Source organism: Astyanax mexicanus, chromosome 9 (genome assembly GCF_023375975.1).
Source record: "Astyanax mexicanus isolate ESR-SI-001 chromosome 9, AstMex3_surface, whole genome shotgun sequence".
Taxonomy (NCBI): domain Eukaryota; kingdom Metazoa; phylum Chordata; class Actinopteri; order Characiformes; family Acestrorhamphidae; genus Astyanax; species Astyanax mexicanus.
In genome coordinates, this window is record NC_064416.1 from 31209826 (window position 1) to 31231342 (window position 21517).

General features: G+C 36.7%; 1 protein-coding gene across 1 annotated transcript in view; it reads right to left on the bottom strand.

Annotated features, from left to right (window-relative positions):
- The window catches only part of cntn5 (contactin 5), a 394897-nt gene that overhangs the window by 19947 nt on the left and 353433 nt on the right, over positions 1-21517 (bottom strand). Inside the window, exons 19-20 of the mRNA XM_049483448.1 lie at positions 12371-12520; positions 6003-6073 (exon numbers count right to left, since the gene is read on the bottom strand). Coding sequence (XP_049339405.1) covers positions 6003-6073; positions 12371-12520 — 221 coding nt within the window. The remainder of the gene's footprint in view (positions 1-6002; positions 6074-12370; positions 12521-21517) is intronic.

Consider the following 21517-nt stretch of genomic DNA (forward strand, 5'->3'; position numbering starts at 1 on the left):
TAATGTTCCACTGGCTATAACAGAGAGAATAGCATCTCTACTGGTGTCACCAAGGGTTCCTTGGTCTTACAAGGTTTCATGTGTCAATGAAAAAAAGGGCTGTTAAATTGTATGTTTTGCATACAAGTCTCTTATACATGCCATTGGCTAATCAACATGGCATCTCATGGCAAAGAACTCTCTGAGGATGGGATGTGAGAAATAGAAATGTTGCTCTCCACAAACATGGTCTAGGCTATAAAAAGATTTCCAACACCCTGAAAATGAGATATAGCACACAGATATAACAGCCAGTATCATACAGCAGTTTTCCAGGACGGGTTTGAACACCCTAACTAGGTCTCCCAGGGCCGACCAAAAAAGTTTAGTGTTTAGTTTCATATCCAAGTGGTGAGATCATACGCTGCACACTGCATCAACTTGCTTTGCATGGTTTTCTTCCAAGAGGCCTCTGCTGAAGCTGATAAACCAGAAATGCTGCAAACATTTTGCTGAACAATTCCAGTATATTCCACCATTCTAAAGCTGAGCATGATCCCCTGTCTCTAGGACCGCCTGACAGTTCTGTAACACAACAATGACCTTGCTGAGGAACCTGAAAATAAAGTTCACAGACTGGTCAAGTATGTCGCTATACCTAAATCCAATTGAGCACCTGTGGGGCATCCTTACATGGAAAGTGGTGATGCAATCTGCACAGCTTTTGGTGAATTGGACAATGAAACTGAAACACCTGTCATTTTAGTGTGGGAGGTTTCATGGATAATTGGAGCAGCCTGGTGGCCAATCTTCATTAATTGCACATTATTGCACCAGTAAGAGCAGAGTGTGAAGGTTCAATTAACAGGGTAAGAGCACAGTTTTGCTCAAATTATTTCAATGCACACAACATTATGGGTGACAGAGTTCAAAAGAGGACAAATTGTTGGTGCACGTCTTGCTGGCGCATCTGTGACCAAGACAGCAAGTCTTTGTGATGTATCAAGAGCCACGGTATCCAGGGTAATGTCAGCATACCACCAAGAAGGACCAACCACATCCAACAGGATTGTATCCAAAAAACATAAAACCACGGCTGCTTAAATCACGGCAGAATTCAATTTGCAACTCAACTTTCCTGTTTCCACCAGAACTGTCTGTCAGGACAATGAATTATTGTAGTCTAAAACCAGGTGTTTCAGTTTCATTGTCCAACCCCTGTATTTAGACATTAATGGTTTTGTGTTGAGTTATTTTCAAAGGACAGTAAATCTATACTGCTATCATTCTGAAAAAAACTTATTTAGGGAAAAATGCCAAGAAGTAAAACACAAGCAGCAAGAAAATCACCAAATATTGCCAACAAAAAACAAGCAGTTCCAGCTCTGCCAACAGGCCCACGCTTCTATTCTCCATTCCTATAACTCTAAATAACTTAGACAGGAACTGCTGTAGCATACTGACACATAGTGCCTGCTGTAAACAGCATGTTCCCCATTCAGTCCGATTCCATCAACACTTATCTGCATTGAGCAGAAATGAAGGGCTGATTTAGTCACTTTAATGGCGACTAACAAATATAAGGATAAACAACACAAAGCCTGAAAACAGCTCCGTATGGAAGCCCAGCACTGTCTGGAACACGGTGTGCGGCGCTGTTGTCCGTCAGGCAGGTTTCGGTTATTTACGACCGACTTGTTATTCTAAATGCCACTGCCTGAAAATGCCATTCTGTGCTCGACCTTGTTAATGTAGAAAATAACAATAACGCTACATGTTTGGCCCAAATCCACCCTACAGGAGGTCGGCTCAGGGATACAGGCGTGCAGGCAGTACTGGTAAAATCAGAATGAGAGCCAGATTGACTCAACTGGTTTTTTTTTTTTTTTGCAGTTTGGCATTCTTAAGGCAGATATGGCTACTACTACTAGACATGAACACAGATACAAGACGTCAGAGAAAATAAATATATTGAACAGTAAAGATCCAGACAGCGCCGGCTGTAATGAGATTATCTCTGTTTCTGATGCAGCATGTTTTACTGACTGATAATATATTCAGTCTGTACACACAGTAACGGTGGGCTACACGATGATATGACAGTAAAATATTGAATAAATAATATTAAGCTTGTCGGAGCATCCTGAAGGGTATCTTCAGGACACTGAAAAGAGATTAACTGATATGCAGCATTTTAAAATGTAATGCTAAAGCATGTTGCCTGTTCAAACTTAACCAAACTCAGAAAAAAACAAAAAACAAATATCATCTCTATGACAGACTCACTTTCTACATTCTGTATTTTTTTGCATCATTAAATTAATAGGTAAAATGTATTTGCATTAAAATGGCCCCAAAAAGTTTGAATTGCAATTGTTTGAAATACATTTTTAAATTAAACAATATACAGAAATACCAAAAGTTATGGCACAGCATTATATTGTGATATTATGGTTAAGTTAAGTTAGTTTAGGTTTTGTTTAAGGTTGGGGTTAGGTATAGGGTTTAGTCAAGTTAAGGTTAAGGTTATGGTCAAGATTTGGGTAAAATTTAGGGCTAAATTAAGTTATGAATATGGTTTAGGTTAGGGTTAGGTTTAGGATTAAGTTAAGTTTAGGGTTAAGTTAAGTTTAGGTATAAGTTATGGTTAAGGTTTGGGTTAGGTTTAGGGCTAAGTTAAGTTATGGTTAAGATTTGGGTTAGGTTTAGGGCTAAGTTAAGTTATGGTTAAGGTTTGGGTTAGGTTTAGGGCTAAGTTAAGTTATGGTTAAGGTTTGGGTTAGGTTTAGGGCTAAGTTAAGTTATGGTTAAGGTTTGGGTTAGGTTTAGGGCTAAGTTAAGTTATGGTTAAGGTTTGGGTTAGGTTAGGGCTAAGTTAAGTTATAGTTAAGGTTTGGTTTAGGTTTAGGACTAGGTTAGTGTAAGTTTAGGTATAAGTTATGGTTAAGGTCTGGGTTAGGTTTAGGGTTACGTTAAGATTAGTTTATGGTTATAGTTAAGGTTTGGGTTAAGTTAAGTTTAGGATATGGTTAAGGGTTGGGTTAGGTTTAGGCTATGGTTAGGGGTCGGGGTTGGTTTGGGGTTAAGTTTATGTTTAGATTTGGGTTAGAGTTAGGTTAGGTTTAAGGTTAGGTTATATTTAGGTTATGGTTAAGGTTTGGGTTAGATTTAGGGTTAGGTTAGGTTTGAGGTTAATTTAAGTTCAGGTTATGTTTAAGGTTTGGGGTAGGTTTAGGTTAAGTTCAGATTTAGGCTATGGTTAAGGTTTGGGGGTAAGTTTAGGTTTACATTTGGGTTAGGTTAAGTTTAGGTTTATGTTGTGGTTAAGGTTTGGGTTAGATTTAGGCTATGGTTAAGGTTTGGGGTTAAGTTTAGGTTTACATTTGGGTTAGGTTAAGTTTAGGTTTATGTTAAGTTTAGGTTTAGGCAATGGTTAAGGTTAGGGTTAGGTTTAGGGTTAGGATAGGTTTAAGTATAGTATTACATTAATATAATAGTATTACACTGGTTGCTTTGGAACATACTGTGTGAATCCTGAAATGGTCATTCATATATTCTTATTTCTGAATTTCTGATAAGCCCAGGTTGAGGGGAAACATGTAGGTATGTTAAAATGACTCATAATGATTTGGATACCTCAGTATATTTAAACGTGAGTATGTCAGTACTTTAATTCAAGGACTCCTACTCTTACTCAAGTATCTCTATTTCCTCTATTCCGAGCACTGGAGTGCATGAAGAGTTTATATGAACCCCAGTCTGTGCCTTCTCAGGCCTTGTTGAACATAAACGATATGAGGGGTGTTAGTAATTGAACTGTCGCTGGATAGGAGAGATTAGAATAATGATTATGCTGTACTTACAGTAGTACAATTCTCACAGGGCTGCAAAAAACAGTGTTTAGTTTAGAAAAAAATAAAATAAAATCCCATCCCATCTGGATGGAGTACCATATTGTATAATCTCTCACGTAGGTGCAGTTCCCCTCGTATGAAGGTTATTCGGCAGATGACGGTGAGACCTGCATACCTAATAACCGCTAGAATAACCGCCACTTACCGACCACATCTGTTCCCCCCCTCCCCGGCTAATCACATTCCTAACTGCCCTCGTTTTCACATCCCCCAGCTTTTCTCGCTCTTCTAATGTGTCCGTCTGCACGCCGCTATCCCCACCGCAGCCAAAGGTGCTCTCTCCACCGCCGAGCGCCTCACGCTAATATCTCCAACATGGCGGGAGATTGATTAAATTTTGTCCAGCCACAGTAAAGGGTGAGATTGCAAACAGATGTTCGGAACACATCGCTGGCATTGCGAGCGCGGAAACGGCTTCAGGAATGAAGGTTAATTATTGTGTACGCTTCTCTTCTGTGACCAAAGTCTACGGCTAATTTATTCAGCACTATCCCGGTCTCACTGCCAGGGGGAGGAAGACAATGCATCACTTCATCCCACAAGCATTCAATAAATAATTTGTTTTCTGATGAAAGTAACTTAAAATTTCATTAAACAAAAAAAAAATCCATGCTATTGGGAGAACGCAGTGGGATTTTACTGTGAAATGTGCAATTTGGGATCTTTAGACCTTATTACGCTGTGCCAGCACACTTACAGTCTGTTAAAATGTTTTGCAGAACAAATCAAACTTAAATTAAACAGCGACAACTAAAAAATAAACATTTATTTTCTTTTACACTTACTTTTACACTGACATGCCAATGACAAAGCATTTGCAATATCCCATTAAAAAGGCTAAAAATTGCAGTGGTATCTGTCTGTTTACATGGACAGCTCTAGCCAGATGTCGCCGAACTTTCCAGAAATGGAACATCCCATCCATCTGCACTATCCACTATCAGACCTCACTCCCATAACTACCCATAATTCATTTAAGTGGTCTACCGCACATGGTCTGCTGGATTCAGGGCATGTCTGTGTGTCTTTGGTTTCATGAGAATGTGCAAAAAAATATGCTTTGCACAGCTTGAAATGTACAAAAGGCATAAAACAATAATACTCTTCATTAATAATGAATGTGTTTTGGGCATAACGTAAAATAAACCATTCAACCAAATCAGTGTGCCAGTTGTCATTCCTTTTAGGAACCAGGTATGCTCTGACTTTGGCGCATTCGTATCTTAAAAGTGCGGCGCTTTGTGTGTTTCACCTGCTGGTTTACGCTGTAAAGGTACGCCAACAGCTCATTTAAAGGAACAGCAATGCTATTTTATTCTTTATTTTGGTTACTGTTGAGTTAAAAGTCTATAGGAATGGACCCTGACGATTTACAGTTGTCTAGGTTTATTTCAGTCAGTGGCGCAACTGTGTTTTTCTCCACCAAAATAACAACACAGCAAAAATTTACCTGAACACACCTCACCTCCAGACCACCACAGATTTATTCTTAAAATTCAATGCTATTTTGATAGCATGGGCGCAAAGTGTGAAAATTGACAAAAAATCTAACAAACAGGTTTAAACATAAACTTCTTACTTTTTTTAGATACACGTAAACTAAATTAGATAAACATCAAACATCTATTATCTAAATGAATCATAAAGAAACTCCTGTTTTCAAACACATATGTGCTTTTAATAATCAGTTATTTGAATCCACACCAATGACAGAACCCCCTCAAATAATAATATCTAACCAAACCTGCTTTTGTTGCTGTTGTTCTTCACAATAACATCAAAGACTTAATATTTCTGCACTGAATATAATGAAACAGTAATAAAGCATCACTATCGATCAGTAACAGTGTCACCCCCGCAATCTGGACATGTGATCCTCTTTTACAATATAGCCAAATCCATCTGGTTTAAGTGGTTTGGAGTGACTGTGTGATCATTTGAGCTGGAAACTGCAAAAGCAGCAATTAAGCCCGGACACAATTCAGAACACAGAAGTCAATTAGCAGCAGAATCCATTTGGACAGGAGCAGCAGGCCTTTATACCACAGCCATTAGCATAGCGTGAGCTCGCTGCAGGAGGAGCGTGGCTCACGCTGACGGCAGGCTTACCTCCCAGGATACCACCAGCTCGTGCCTGCGCCCGTTCCCTCCGCTCACGTTGGTTGGCGCTACAGACGGAACTGCAAATGAGAAAATTACAAAATATATATATCATTAGTCTTGCAATTGAAGATGATGGGCTAATGTTGCTAATGCTAACACGGGACTTAGACTGTAACCAATCTAAACATGGAAAATGCAGGCCAAAATTTTATTTGTTTATTTGCTTGAAAATCTGTTCAATACTCTACTTTATGGTACTCTTTTCTAACTGGAACTTGATGCCTAGAGTGATACCACATACACTATATGGACAAAAGTATTAGTATAGTATAGTTTCTTCCAAAATCAAAAGTGTAAGAAAGTGTTTTTCTGTTTTTGTTGGAGTAATTTTCTCCACTGTCCTTTTGGAAAAAAGTATCTTTGTCTATGGTTGAAACAGCTACATTTAAAACATCTACTTAAACACTCTTACCATTTTCTACAGGGAAACTCTGTTATGAAGCTCCAGTGAAGAGGATGCATTGGGTGCTGTGAGGCTCTCAGGAAAGATGTTATCCTAAGGGCTAAAATAAGGTCTTACAAGTACTTAATACATCCACTTAACCAGACCTTCAGAACTGAGCAATTTCAGGACGTTCTGGTGTTGGTTTTCCTCCAGAGAATGGTAAGAGCAGACGTACAGAAGCTTAGGTGGATTTTCTTTAATTTTGTTACTGTTGGGGTAGGTGTGGGATCCAAGTGCAGAGCAGAAAGGGATATTTATATAATAAATATATTTATATAAATATTTATATACTTATATGAATATAGTTCTATTATCAATTATTATTCAGTTCTAGTAATGGTTTTAAAATATTAATATTATAGGTGTTGTGCTTAAGCCACTATTTTCCCAAGTGGCCATGGAAGTGATTGAATTCAATGGTTTGGATGGGTGAGCGAATACTGGCACAATTAGCAATATAGTGCAATATAGCTTACATGGAGCTCCACAACACTCAGTCTAGAAACAAACTACACAAAGGAAGCAAAGCTGCCCCACCCACCCCTTGGGGTAGAGGAAAACAAGGTGGATTGCTGTAATCTAAAAGGCCTAGCAGTTGTTGTACGACACTCACTACTAATAATTGCTCTGGGTTGTAGTGAGAAGCAGACACAGCGATACGTTGAAAGATGAATGATTGGCTTTTACTATTAATCAGAAGCCTGGAAATTCTAGTGGTGGGATGCAGGCTTTGATAAATTCATTGTTTACTTCTGACTAATTAATGTCTATTTGGAAGGACGCGTGGGTGAGGTACGCCCACGGCCGACTCGACCATCACTTTCTTACAGAACTGAGTCTCTGATTCGCTTAGCTAACAGAAACCGGCAGCTCATGAGTGTTAAAGAGAGGAAAAGGTGGATATGTTCAGTCTAAGACTGGAGAATCTCTGACAGGTGGTTCAGGTCCAATGACAACACCAAAAGTTAGTAAAACTGCTAAAGTTCTAAATATAAAATGCTGACTCTGACAAAAGATTAATTAAAAGATTAAAAAGGTAAATCACAATTCATTTCTGTGATTGATCACGATTAACCACTACTTTCCTACTCTTAAGATTTAATTTAATTTTTTTAAGATTGAATGAATGAAAAATAAAACTTACATTTTTACATAAATGACATTTATATTAGTTAATTATAGTAATATTCTTTGATTTAAACGGTTTATGTATTTTGGGATGGAGACAGTCATAACTATGTTTTTTTTTTCATATATTCTTCATCATATGAATCAAAACCCCTTAAAAAAGCTCTACTTAAATTCCAGCAACTATGAAGCTACATAAACACGCCTCTCTCTAAAACTAAGTCTGTCGGGGGATGAAATGGGCGTGTCCTTAGTGATTGTTGAAAGGCCGGAAATTATACTTGAACAGGCAATAAGAAGTTCCAATCATATTCCAGAATTTAGTCTTCTGTTGCCATTAGCAACTTATGTTCTATTGGCTGCTGGCACTGTGTGCCAATATGTGCATACTGGATATGTCCTTTGCTGACCCCAAACAACAGTGTGTAGCAATTCCTCCAGGCTATTTTATGTAAATTTGCAGGGTATATACTATATACAGTAATGATTAACTGCCAGGTCTCCATGTTGTAGGCTGTAAGAGCAAGCCTCCTTTTCTGAGCTGCTAACTTTTTCTATGCTGAAGGTCTTCTATATTGTTCACTCAATAGCATTTTCTGTACCGCAACACAGTTACACTGTCAGTATTCCAGCGTATAGCTAATATTATTCCATTAAAAAAAAAAAAGCTAAAAGTTTATACAATTATCTTTAGTGTTTTGGTTCATTCATCACATACATTCAAGTTTAATTAACTTAAGTTAAACAGTTCAGTAAACATTATTTTAAGGCAACAGGCGTTTGAGTAAATTAAACGTATCCATGCTTACAGTGTAAATGCAGAAAAATAAAAACATAAATACAAATAATAAATAAAAAATAAATAAATCCATAGGATGAGATTTGTATTCTATTTTTGGTGCGTTCTGCAGCCCTGCGCATGCATTTGATCTGAACGGTGGTGAGGCAAGCTTTTTTTGTTCTCCCTAAATAGATAATTCTGCAGCTTCTTTGCCTGCGGGCACGAGTGCCCAGCTGCCTTAACTCAAACACCCTACTCGTTTAAATTCATGTAAGCGGCTTATTCTGCACTTCTCCCCCAATTAAAACAGAATCGGGTCGCGCTGGTCACAGGCCGCCGTAAAAAAATGTGTCACAGCCCAATTTTAGATGCATAACTACACATTCCCTGGAGTGTCAGAATATAAACACTGTAAATGGTGAACATTGCGCTCGGCTCGAGGGCGTCTCGCTCGTCAGGAAGAGGAATCTTGATGCTATTTACTTCTGTCCTCAAGTGAATTTCTGTTCTGATCTGCAGGTTTTACGAATTCGGACGTTGGTATTTAAGAATTTAGGGCTCGTAGGTATTATATGTTTTCTGTTCAAGTGGTTCTGACCCTTTATACACCTGGCCATGTCATGAGACTAGAATCTGAATTTGGGCACAGGGGCTTCCAAGTTTTTTCTCACAAGAGATTTTTTGTTTTGTAAATTACATTTTAATACCTATGTTTAAATATATATTTTTTCAGTTGTAAATGTTTAGTGTCAGGCGGGCCAGCATGAAGCTGCCCCTACGAAACTCTCTTCAGCTGTATAACCCACACAAGTGGCCAGCAGGGATGCCAGAATAAGAATGCCACCGACATCAAAGCCAGAGTCTAAGAAGCTAAGAACCATCAAATTACTTATATAAGCTCTATCTCTCAATACAGTTTAAATGAAGTTTAAACATCCATTAAATATGAACATATGGATGGATGCATGATCAAATACTGTGGCTTGAAAAAGTCATTTTTGTCATACTTGCAACACACTCCGAGCTGCAGAAACTCAAAAACAGATAAAAACAACAACAACAACAACAACAAAAAACAAACAAACAACAACAACAACAAAAACATGTCATTTACATGTATCCATCTGGAAAAGGTTACAAAACTTTTGGACTCAGCAGACCACAGTAAGACCACAGTAAGAGCTATTCTTTACAAATGGAGAAACATGTAACACTTTTTCTGACCTAAATTATTCCAAAAGGGCATGGACAACTCATCCAGGAGGTCACAAAACAACCCACAATAACATTTAAAGAACTGCAGGTCTCACTTGCCTTAGATTAGGTCACTGAAAAACAAGTCCACCTCTAAATGGGTTCAACACGAACAAAATTAAGGTTCTGGAGTGGACAAGTCAAAGCCTGATTGAGATGCTGTGGATGATCTTAAACAGGATGTTTATGCTTGAAACCCCTCCAATATGGCTAAATTAAAACAATTCTTATTACCAGGACTAGATTGGTTTGGATAGATTGTTTTGAACTTTGATAAAATAATTGTCATTTAAAAAGTGCTTTATATATTTATTCAGGTTATCTTTGTCTAATATTAACATTTGTACACTGTAAACCCAGAAGTTGTTTGAACTAAACAATACTCAACTATTTTGAGTTAGTTGAACATTTGTGGGCACATATACATTCAAACTGAGATCTTTGAGTTGAACCAACTAATAATAACTGAGTTTAGTCTGTTGTCATTAACAGCTTTATTCCATTGGCTTCTGTCACAATCTATTTGCATACTGGGTGTGTCCAACATTTTTTGACTAACACTCACCATCAGTGTGTAGTGATTCCCCTGAGCTACCTTAGGTAAACTTGTAGCTCACATATCATGATTAAATGATTGGCCTCTGTGTTGTAAGCTGTAGAACAAGCATCATTTAAAAAAAATTGGATATTTCTAAACAATACTTAACTATTTTGAGTTAGTTGAACATTTGTGGGCACATTTTCATTCAAACTGAGATCTTTGAGTTGAACCAACTTATAACAACTGAGTTTAGTCTGTTGCCATTAACAACTTCTTTTCCACTGGCTTCTGTCACAATATATTTGCATACTGGGTGTGTCCAACAGTTTCTGACAGACACTCACCATCAGTGTGTAGTGATTCCCCCTGGGCTACCTTAGAAATAAATCAAGCTCCTATTTAGTTGTAAAAAGTTGATGTCTAATTTTTGCTCACTTAAATTTTCATTCTCCTTTACTTAAAAACATAGCAAACTGTCTGTTTTAAAAAAAGTTAAGTAAATTCAGCTTATCTGAGTTTACAGTGTGGACACTGATGATCAGATCACCACATCAGGTGTAAACAAGACCTGTGGTGACAAGTCTGGCACTACATTGGGTTTAGAAGCAGTAATACAAGCAGCAGATCTGAGGCTGTTATGACAATATCAGGACGTGCTGATCACATCTTGTCTCAGCGTGAGGAATAAAAGTTGTTGTGGCAAATTTTATAGCACTGAACTCAAGTTTTGAGGCTTTTCCCAGCTTTACTGTCAGTAGTTCTACTAATATCCACTGTGAGACACACTCTGTAACCCCGAACAGATGTGCTGCGTCTTCCGATTCACACAGTGTTCCATTTATTCCCTCTCACTGCCGTTATATAAAGACTGCTGTCTTCACTGAATAGAATAGATCACAGATGTGTCATACAACACCTCCAGACGTGTTACAGGAATGTGTGGGTCTATGTCATGTATGATATTTATATAGTATCTACACTGTACGCCTGTATAAGTTGAGTTTACTTAAAAATTTTGAGGAAACCGGTTGCCTTAAAAAAGTTAAGTAATGAGGAATGAAAACTTAAGTTAGCATGGAAGTTGGAAGTTGTTTTATTTTTGTTATACTGTAAGACTGGATAAAGTTGTGTTTACCTAACTTTTTTTTAAAGCAACTTTTTTGAATGAAAAAATGAAAACTTGAGTTAACTTAAATTAAAATATCAAGTTATTACAACTAAAGGAGAACTTGTTTAATTACTAAGGTAGCCCAGGGGGAATCACTACACATTGATGGTCACAAGTATAAGACCTATTAAATAATGTTAGAACAACTCAAAATGAGTTAATACTCTAAAAGTAAGTAACAATTAAATCTGGAAAATACTTTCAAAGATGCTCTTACAGCCTACAAACAACGCTTACAAGCATTTAACCATTATACAAAACTTCTGATACGCTGAAGGGAACAACTTCAAAACGATGGTGAGGGAGGCCACGCCCTTTACGTGTAATAGTGGTGACAGGAACCAATGGGAAGAGTGTAAGACAGAAAAACTCCAGGAGGAGTGATCTGATGTGATGTCATAACCTCTGAAATAAAGTAAAATTATTTATTTGAAGTTGTTTTAATAGGGAATAGATTTGCTTTCAGGCAAACTGAGAAAAACAGGTTCGAACCAGAAATCCTAATTTTTCATTAGACCAACATAATAGTGCACTTTAAATCAATGACATGGTTGTTACACTTTTTTCAGTGTAACAATACATCAGAAATGTACCAATGTGAGATCATCTTGTCTATCAGTGTAGAGATAGCATTTGCATCAATTGGATTTCTTGTGTTTTTGCACTCTCTAAAACTTTATAATAATCTATCTTGATACAATTTAGATTTGATCGAAGCTAATGGATTTGTCTAAATTGCCTAAAATGAATACATGTAAATTAAAACAGTTTAAACTAGCTCCTCTACATTGTGCCTGATAAATAAAAAAAAAATCCAAATCCAGATCAAACACTCCTTATAAATGCATCACAAGTGGGTGGGGCTAAACTGCTGTAAGCTTAACAGACAGCTATTTGTAAATGTACTGAATTTCATTAAAACTAAGTAAAGAAATAAAAATGTTTCCAGTGATGATATTCTTTTTATATAAAAGGCAAGAAATAAAACAATAAGCACCTGCTTCTTTAGTTCGGACCGCCCTGGACGGTGCGCTGGGGTCTCCTGTGCCGATAGAGTTGGTGGCCACCACTCGGAACTCGTATTCCACCCAGGGGTTCAGCTCAATAGCCATGGCAGACTCCATGTCTCCAGTCACTGGCTCTGGATCTAAAGGACACACATAACAGTGGGCAATATGAGATGTTATTATTATCCATGATCAAATTACTTTGTGAATACTGTATGCTTCACAAAGTATCACATACATATATTGTCAGTACTTCAAGAGCACAACTGAATTGTTACAAAAAAAATATGAGACCAATTATTAGTATTATTAACAGGGCTCACTTATTCTTTCTGATTCTGATACATCAGCTCACAGACGCATTGTGCCGATCGACATCACCCTTTGACCCGGATTCTAGCCAACCATTTCTCGATCATAGTGGCAGCACTTAGCCTGCTGGACCACCTGGGGCCCCAACACTTTTCTGTCTATTAAATAATTCCACACTGGTACTTTATATATATCAAAGTAAGCTTAGCATTAACATAATAATCTGTAGATAAATGAATATTAATCTGTTATGCAGTCTTTTTTTTTATTTATTCATTTGGACCAGCTGTTTGATTTGTCCTTGAAAGTGAACACTCAAAGTCCAGTTATGTTTAATCAAAAAGACAAGACAGCTGCACTGTACAGAAATGAGAATAAAATAAAATAAAACATCAGTGTCAAACGTTATGATCTCTGTCAAGGTTAAAACACAGACACCTATAGGCACACTGCACCTTCCCTCAGAAAATCCGAAAAATTCACCTCAAAACGCAAACTAGACCCTTTATCATTCAGCTTGATGAATTATTAATGCAGTGAATGTAGACCTCTGCTTCCCCTGCTAATGCCAGGCTTGATATCTGGCCGCGAAAAAGCTGCCAATCTCCTCCCGATTGATAGAACAACGGCGTGTGACGCGGGAAAGCTGTAAGTCGGGACACGTTCTGCTTCTCTCCTTCACTTCCTCAACTCAGGAGTCACAGCGTATCAGCCCGGCTCAGGCTTTAGCGCAGTAAATGTACTCCAGCTGAATAAGTAAATCCCAGCAAATCCCACAGTTTTACAGCACGTTTTAAACAGCATGTTTAAAACAGACTACTGCGCTACATCCCTCAGGATCGCTTCCTACACTCGTTTAACAAACTACCTCTGAGACTGAAACTTATTAGCGCTATTACTTCGTTAAAAAGAGCACAATTAGCCATAAACAGCAGCGAGATCAGAGTCAGAGCTCTGAATACAACTAACAGTAGAGAACAGTGAAACTCTCCACGCTCAGTATCAGAGGATCTGCAGGGAAATTAAACGGAAGACTTTTTAAGATTTTTTTTTAAATACCATTAAATTCACACTATTTGTACACTGGAAATAGGATCCAATGCACAATCGTGGTATCCAACTGGTTTCCATATAGTAGCGTCTCTGTTAGCTAAAAGCAAATAATAAGCTAATCTGAGTCTAGTGCCACGTTGTTGGCATATGTAAATAAGACAATACCATTTGGATTTGCTTCTTTCAGTCTGTTTTTAAATCAATAGAAAAACTAGCAGAAAAAAATGAAGTTTTTAATATTGCATTTGTTGTATGTTTGAGGTTTTTTAAGACCTTTACTTTTAAGAATAAAGCCATGTCTTATATAAACATTTAGGGCTTTAAGGATTTAAAGGGCTTTTAAAGTTTTTTTTTTATTATTTGTTTTTAATTAATTTATAAGTACCACACTCTAAAAAGTAATTCTGTGTTTTAGTCAGGAGAAATGATATTATTAAGTTGAGTAAACTTTGCAGCCAGTAAAACTCAATAAAATGAGTTCAGAGAACTTCAACCTGAAAACTTAAATATGTTTGTTGAGCCAAACGAAAAATTCTGTTGGTTCAAATATCTTTCCCATGAGGCTCCTGGCACCATGTATTTACATATTGGATGTGGCCTCTCCCTTACTTACTATCTTTGTGTTGTCTGTTGCCCAAAGCTACCTTATCCTAAGCAGACAGTAGTGTAGTATATGTGTTGAATAAAGCTCCAATTAAATTAACTTAACTGATTTAAGTTTTTGTCTAGCTTTGATTAAGTAGGCCAATCTTGATATTGTATTTACAAACAGTATAAAAGAGTCAAATCTAAATAATTTGACTGAGTTAAGTTGAATAAACTTAAAATGTTATGTATTGCATGTATAAAATGATGACTGAGTTAAGTTGATCTAAAGATTTTCTTTTTTCAGTGCACCTAAGGATAATTCAAAGAATATAAAATATAAAATATATTCTGGTTTTGTTAATTCTTTTTTTTTTGTTTGCTAAATATTTCCATATGTTTTTCTTTACAGTTTCTTTCTTGTTTTTGGATGGTTTTTGACTGCACTGAAAAAAAAAAAAAACATAAATCGGTCAAATCAGTCAAGCCATCAGTTCGCTTTGACTCAGTTAAGTTGTAAATACATACAACTTTAAGTTTATTCAGCTTAAATTTAGTCAAAGATGATAAACTGAACTTTATTTTTACAACAATTTAACTAACTTAGCAGTTTTTAAACCATTGTGGACTCAAACAATTTAGTTAGTATAAGTTGTCACAACATATCTAGCATGTTCTTACAGAACTGCCAATACTAAGAGCAAAATGTTCGAGCGACATAAGAATAAACTTGAACATTTTATAAACTCCAAGCCAACATCCTGTGAACACTACAATCACAAAATAATGGTAACTTGCTTTTACAGCCTACAACACCAAGGCCCAGCAACCAGAACACATATATAATGCTAAAGCATGACCAGGATAAGGTATCTTTGGGCAACAGACAACACAAAGATGGTAAGTAAGGGAGAGGCCACACCCAATATGCAAATGTATGAACTGTATGAACCAACACTGTAGAAAGAGCATTGACACGTGTAGTTTACTAAAAGTTGGTTGAAATCACATTGTTTTTTTTCATTGGCTCAACAAACACTTTTATGTTTTCAGGTTGAAGTTCTCTGAACTAATTTTATTGAATTGTACTGGCCGGTAAGTTCACTCAACTTAATAATATTAGTTCTCCTGACTAAAACACAAAATCACTTTTTAGAGTGTAGTGATGACAGTGCGTGGAAAACATAGAGTTGCACACTAACTTCACAGAGTACAGTTTAGTCATGGTATTAATTGAACACTCTGATTACAGGCTGTTAAATCAGAGAAGCCCACACCCACTCATTTATCCAATTATCTAAATACTCAGTGTAGCTGATAAGCTAACACCTTGCTGGTGTATGCTAATGTACACCATATACAGTATGTGTAAATGTGTGTGCATACCTACTTTAATGAATGTGTTCAGCTACTACAACTTGCATGCATCGCTGACACAGAGGCACAAATGCTTATAAAAACACACAGCTTACAAAATCCTTGTAGAAAAGTATTACCAAAAAAAAAGGACTGTCTGGATCAGATACCATGCCTAATGCACCAACAGAGAGTTACATTCAGCACTGCCCTGGACTTCCCACTCTCTACAGAGTGAAAACAACTCTACCATTAGGGTTAATATTTAAGAGTAAATTTAACACAAAACGGAGTCATATTTTAACTCTATGTAACACTCATTAGTATTAATACACCTTTAGTCCACAAGCAGAACCACTCTCAAAAGATTTTATGTTTATATATTTTCTATATGTTATTTTCAATTTTTTTATTAACTTAACTGTCTTATGCAAGCAATATCAGAAGAATCATTTATATTTCTCCAAAAAGCTACATGGAATACATTTTCAAAACACAAACTCTCCAGTTCAGACACTTATAAGGTGGGAAAAGGTAGCTTTGGGCAACAGACAACACAAAGATGGTAAATAAGGGAGAAGCCACACTTAATATGCAAATATATGGTGCCAGGAGCATTATGGGAAAGCTGGGTAATCTTTTGTTAGCCGTATCAGCAACAAAATCACCTATATATCCCCAACAAGCTTTATGGAATACTGCCAATGTAGCAGTGATTCTCTCACACAACAAATTCTTTTTTTTTATAAACTCCCTGAGTGTTAATATCAACTCATTTTAAGTGTATATGCATGACCATCAAATACACTCTTTCTTGGCCTTTTAACTCTGTTCAGGAGTTAAATCTGAACTGTTGTGGGAGTTAAAATATTTATCCCATCTAGAGTAAAATACAGCTCTCAGCTGGAGTTCATTTTAACATAAACTCCTTCACAGTTTTAACAAAAAAATACTCAAAAAAGTGTTTTATTAAACTAATATTTTAAACCCCTGGAGCATTTACGTGTAAAAATGACAACAAAAAGCATCATTACCAATAACAATAACGATTTCATATAACCCACAAGTTTGTACCAGTGTATATTTTTTCCATTGCAGTTCTCAGTAACTTGCTCTTATAGCCAACAACACAACAGCTAGACAAACAACCACTACATAAAATATAATTAAACACCCCATGGAAAGAGCCCTGGTGGGCAAGATTTCAAACTGATGGTAAGCTAGGATTGGGGGACACGCCCATTAGTGAGTTTAGTCACACTCTTTGAAATAAACTCTGAAATACTACACAACCAGAAAAAAAGAGATCCTCTCAACTCATCTTGTAGTTTACATGGGAGAATAAACTCAAAATTTAACACTTTCACACATTTCAGTTGAACTCCAGATTTTTGGAACTCCAGAATTTTGCTGTGCATAGTATACCAACTCTCCAGTGGAGACCCTTATCCAACTTGCAACCCAACACAAAGAGGGTGAAGAACACTCTGACACACAGTGTCACCACAACTAAACCTCACTTATTTTAACCAGCATATAAACACATAAAAACACACTCCAAACACACACAAACAACATATATAACCCCCTCATAACTGTAGAAATAACACAAACTCTGAGAGTGGGTTAACACTGAGAGTTGTTAGGATAAAACCCAGGGAGTCAAAAAAAAAAAAAGGATTTTATCACTGTGGATTTTAGTTTGGACACTTTTCTGTCTAATAAATTATTCCATACTGGTACTTTATATATTTCATAGCAAACTAAGCATAAACATAATATTTAGATGAATGAAAAATAATCTGTTATGCAGTTTTTCTTCTTCATTTGGACCAGCTATTTGATTTGTCAGTAAGTAAAAACTCAAAACCTAGTTATATATAATTAAAAACTTGCTCTTATAGCTAAACTCTGAAATACTCTGATACACTGCCAAAGGGTTCCCCTCAACTCAGCTTGTAGTTTAAATTGGAGAACAAACTCATACTTTTTGGTTTATCTTCAATTTTTTTTAACTTGAGAAATTTGCTATACACAGTATGCCAACTCTCCAGTGGAGACCCTTATCCAACTTGCAACCCAACACAAAGAGGGTGAATAACACTCTGACACTATCACCACAACTAAACCTCACTTATTTTAACCAGCATATAAACAAATACAAACACACACTCAAAACACCCACAAGCAACATATAACCCCCTCATAACTGTAAAAATAACACCAACTGTGAAAATTGTTTAATACTGAAGATTGTTAGGATAACACCCAGGGAGTCAAAAAAAAAAAAAAAAAAAAGAAAAAAAAGATAATTCTATCACTGTGGATTTTACTATGTGGGCATGGCCTAAAGAGATATACAGTCAACAGCAGTGGAACTGTGTTCTCTGGACTGATGGAACTCCTTCCAATACTTTTGGTATAGGATGCGTTTGGAAGTTTGGGAGTTGGGGATGAGGAGATTAGTTATCCAACATCCTAAACTCACCAACACTCTTGTGAGCACTCAACGAATCCAATCATATCCTAACAGCAATGCTATACACAGAGAAACCTAGTAAAACCTAGTGATTTGAGGTTTTAGTTAGTTAGCGTGATGCTAATTGGTTTAAATAAGCTTCCACTACGCAATAGCTACATTAGCCTCACGGTTCCAGTGCAGAAGCGTCTCCCAGTGTCTGGGCTAATAGATTATAGTTATCAGTAAACAGGAAAATTGTGTAAATTTGTCTGCTCTGTTAGGACAGGCGCTCTTCGGACGTGAGCCGATAACAGTGTTTTTGCAGAGAGAGAGAGAGACACTGACAGCACAGCGCCGTTCCAGCCGTCCGCTTATTAATGTCCCATTCAGCACTCAGTCAACCAAGCTCTCGCCACACATTCAGCGCTCTTTCACTTTACCCATCACACAGAAACCGTCTGCAGGTCCACTGAAGAGTCCAGAAGAAACCTACAGTGATTCATACTGACAAAAGCTATTACACGACCAGCCAGTAGTGCTGTTATCTGAAATCATACAGATTAAACAGATATAGACTTAAAAAAAAGCAGGTCTCTGACATCAGGAAAGAGATTATACACTGAAAAAAGTGTAACAACGATGTCATTGATTCAAATTCAAATACAGTCCCTATTAAAACAAATTAAACTAAATAATTTAAATCAAATAATAGTTTTACTTCATTTCAGAGGTTATGACATCATCACATCAGATTACTCCTCCTGGAGTTTTCTGTCAGTCAGTCTCGCACTCTTCCCATTGGTTCCTGTCACCACTATTACACGTAAGGGCATGACCTCCTCCCTCACCATCACCGTGAAGTTGTTCCCCTCAGGGTATCTTCTCTGAGCTGTCAGAATTTTTACTATAATGGCTGAATGCTTGTATATAGTGTTGTAGGCTGTAAGAGCAAGTTACTGTGTTCACAATTGTGTTACTACACAGTTATTATGCATTTTGTATGAGAAGGAAATTACAAAAAGTTTATAAAATGAACAGAATTTAAATTATTTAATTAGTTTATTCAAAGTAAAACTATACATGGCTGTGATAGAAAATAATAGGTTTTCAAGATAAAAACAAGTGTAATATATATATATATATATATATATATATATATATATATATATATAATTATCATAAATCATCTTTTTTCTTTCTTTTAAAGTTTTAAATAGTTTTTTGGTGCTTGGGTTAAATAATATACTGAATGATTTTAAATCAAAATTTTACATTCTTACTACGTCATGAATATAATTAGATAAAATACTTTTTAGGTGTAACAATTTAGAGTATTTTTTTAGGTTGGTATGTACTCCGCCACATACAGGTAACCTAGCAACGATTTTGCACTTACAAACCAAACAGTACAGCTACAAACAGAGCAGCAATGGAACTATTTTAACAATCAGAGTTTTTATAACCAAACAGATTGTATTTTCTTGTTAGCTTTAACTCAAAATTTTTAATTAAACAGTGATAATCGAACTGTGGTATAATCACAATAATACACTCGACCCTCATGCTATAATGTGTAATATTGGCACTGCTGTGCTGCGGTCATAGGCACAAAGCCGCAGGTGTATTATTGCTTTTTTTATTACATTTGCAAAAGGAATGTGTATTGTGTATTGGCAAAGTAGGAGCTAATTTTTACTTATTTTGTTTATAGATGGTTTGTGAAATAAAAAGGCCAGTATCAAATATAAAATAAAAAAAGCTAAACAATGCTACTGCCATTAAAAAGCAATTAAATATTTTAGTTATTTCAATTTCATTTATATATAGAGTTTATATTAAAATATTACATTCTTGTTTTGTTTTCATCACAAAAAAAACAACATTGGTATATTGTTATATGTTTCCATCACTGGAACATAGCTAAGCTCTGCAAGTGTTCCTGTCAATTCATTAATTCTAGGTGCTACTATTTTTGTATATTTTATAATTCACAAACTGAGCTCCTGTCCACCGGTGGTGCTGTTTTCACAGTCAAAAGAATTTCACAGTAATAAGCAATAAAACGAAGAGCCACCGCTGCCGCTATCTGAATTCAAACAGATAGATTCAAACGCAAATAGACACTTCTAAAGCAGCTGTCCTCTGACATCAGGGAATAATTATAAGCCGTATTACCTTGAAGATACACAAAACAAAGTGATTTAACTCCTCACAGCTTGTGAAAAAGAGATGCCGGAGGATTCAATTACATTATCCCCTAAATTACTCAGGAAGGGAAAAAAAAGGCCTCATAATTTCAGAGGAGCGGAAGGTTAATTTGGTAATAACCCAGGAGTTAATTTGGCATATGATTTAAACCAATGACATTTAGCACAAGCACAACAGACGTTTAATAGGGGGCCACCGAGCACTCCACACGAGGCGACGTGGGGGAATCTGAGAGTGAAGGCATTGAGTATTGAGTGTGCGTTCAACAGGGTGAGGAGAAGTGCAGTGCAGAGGTGTCGAGTAAGCTTTTCTCGTGCCACCTAAAATTGAACGCTGTATTGGAGGAGAGGGAGCCCATTAAGATATCAGTGAATGCTGAAGTGAAGCGTGGCTGGAACAAGAACAACATACTCTGCAGCACTTAAAAAAAAAATTCCTGCACCGTTTTTAACCGTGACCTTGAGAAAAGAGATGCCAGGAGGGTTTGTGTGATTCCTGCTTATATGAAAAACTTAGCGACCAAAAGCTGTTTCGTAATATATATACAGCAGGGGTCCACAATAGGTCATAGCATGAATCTGGCCCAGGAGGTAGTTTGAACCATTATGAACGCTTATGAAAAAAATTATAAATGAAATGTTTCTCTGGGGAGCTTTTGTTTACATTCCTCTCCTGTCTCTCTGTCGTGTTTGACATGACTATTTCTTTCTTTCTTTCTTTATCTCCTTATAAGTGGGTTTTTCCTGGCCGTGTCCCAATTCACTAGTTAGGGCAGCGATAGTGTATTGGACCGGGATCCTGACGACACAGGTTCAATCCCGCGTGAGTAGCGGTGGATTTACCTGCTTTGAGATCAACTGTTCTGCAATTGGATTCAACAACCCTCTGGGCTGGAGAGCTACTAGTCTGTTACACCCCATCCCATTACACTTCAATTTCCAAAACAGAATTTTTTTAAAGACCCGCCACGAAATGGCTTGGAAAACATCTGGCCCATGGCCAACTTAATTGCTGACCCCGGATATACATTATTATTATTATTATTATTATTATTATTATTATTATTATTAGTTACTAGTGTCCTTAATTAGTTTCATTTTTCAATTTATTGGGTTTATGTGGGCTCAGTTTAAAAATGACCAACTAAAAATTACAAGTTTCT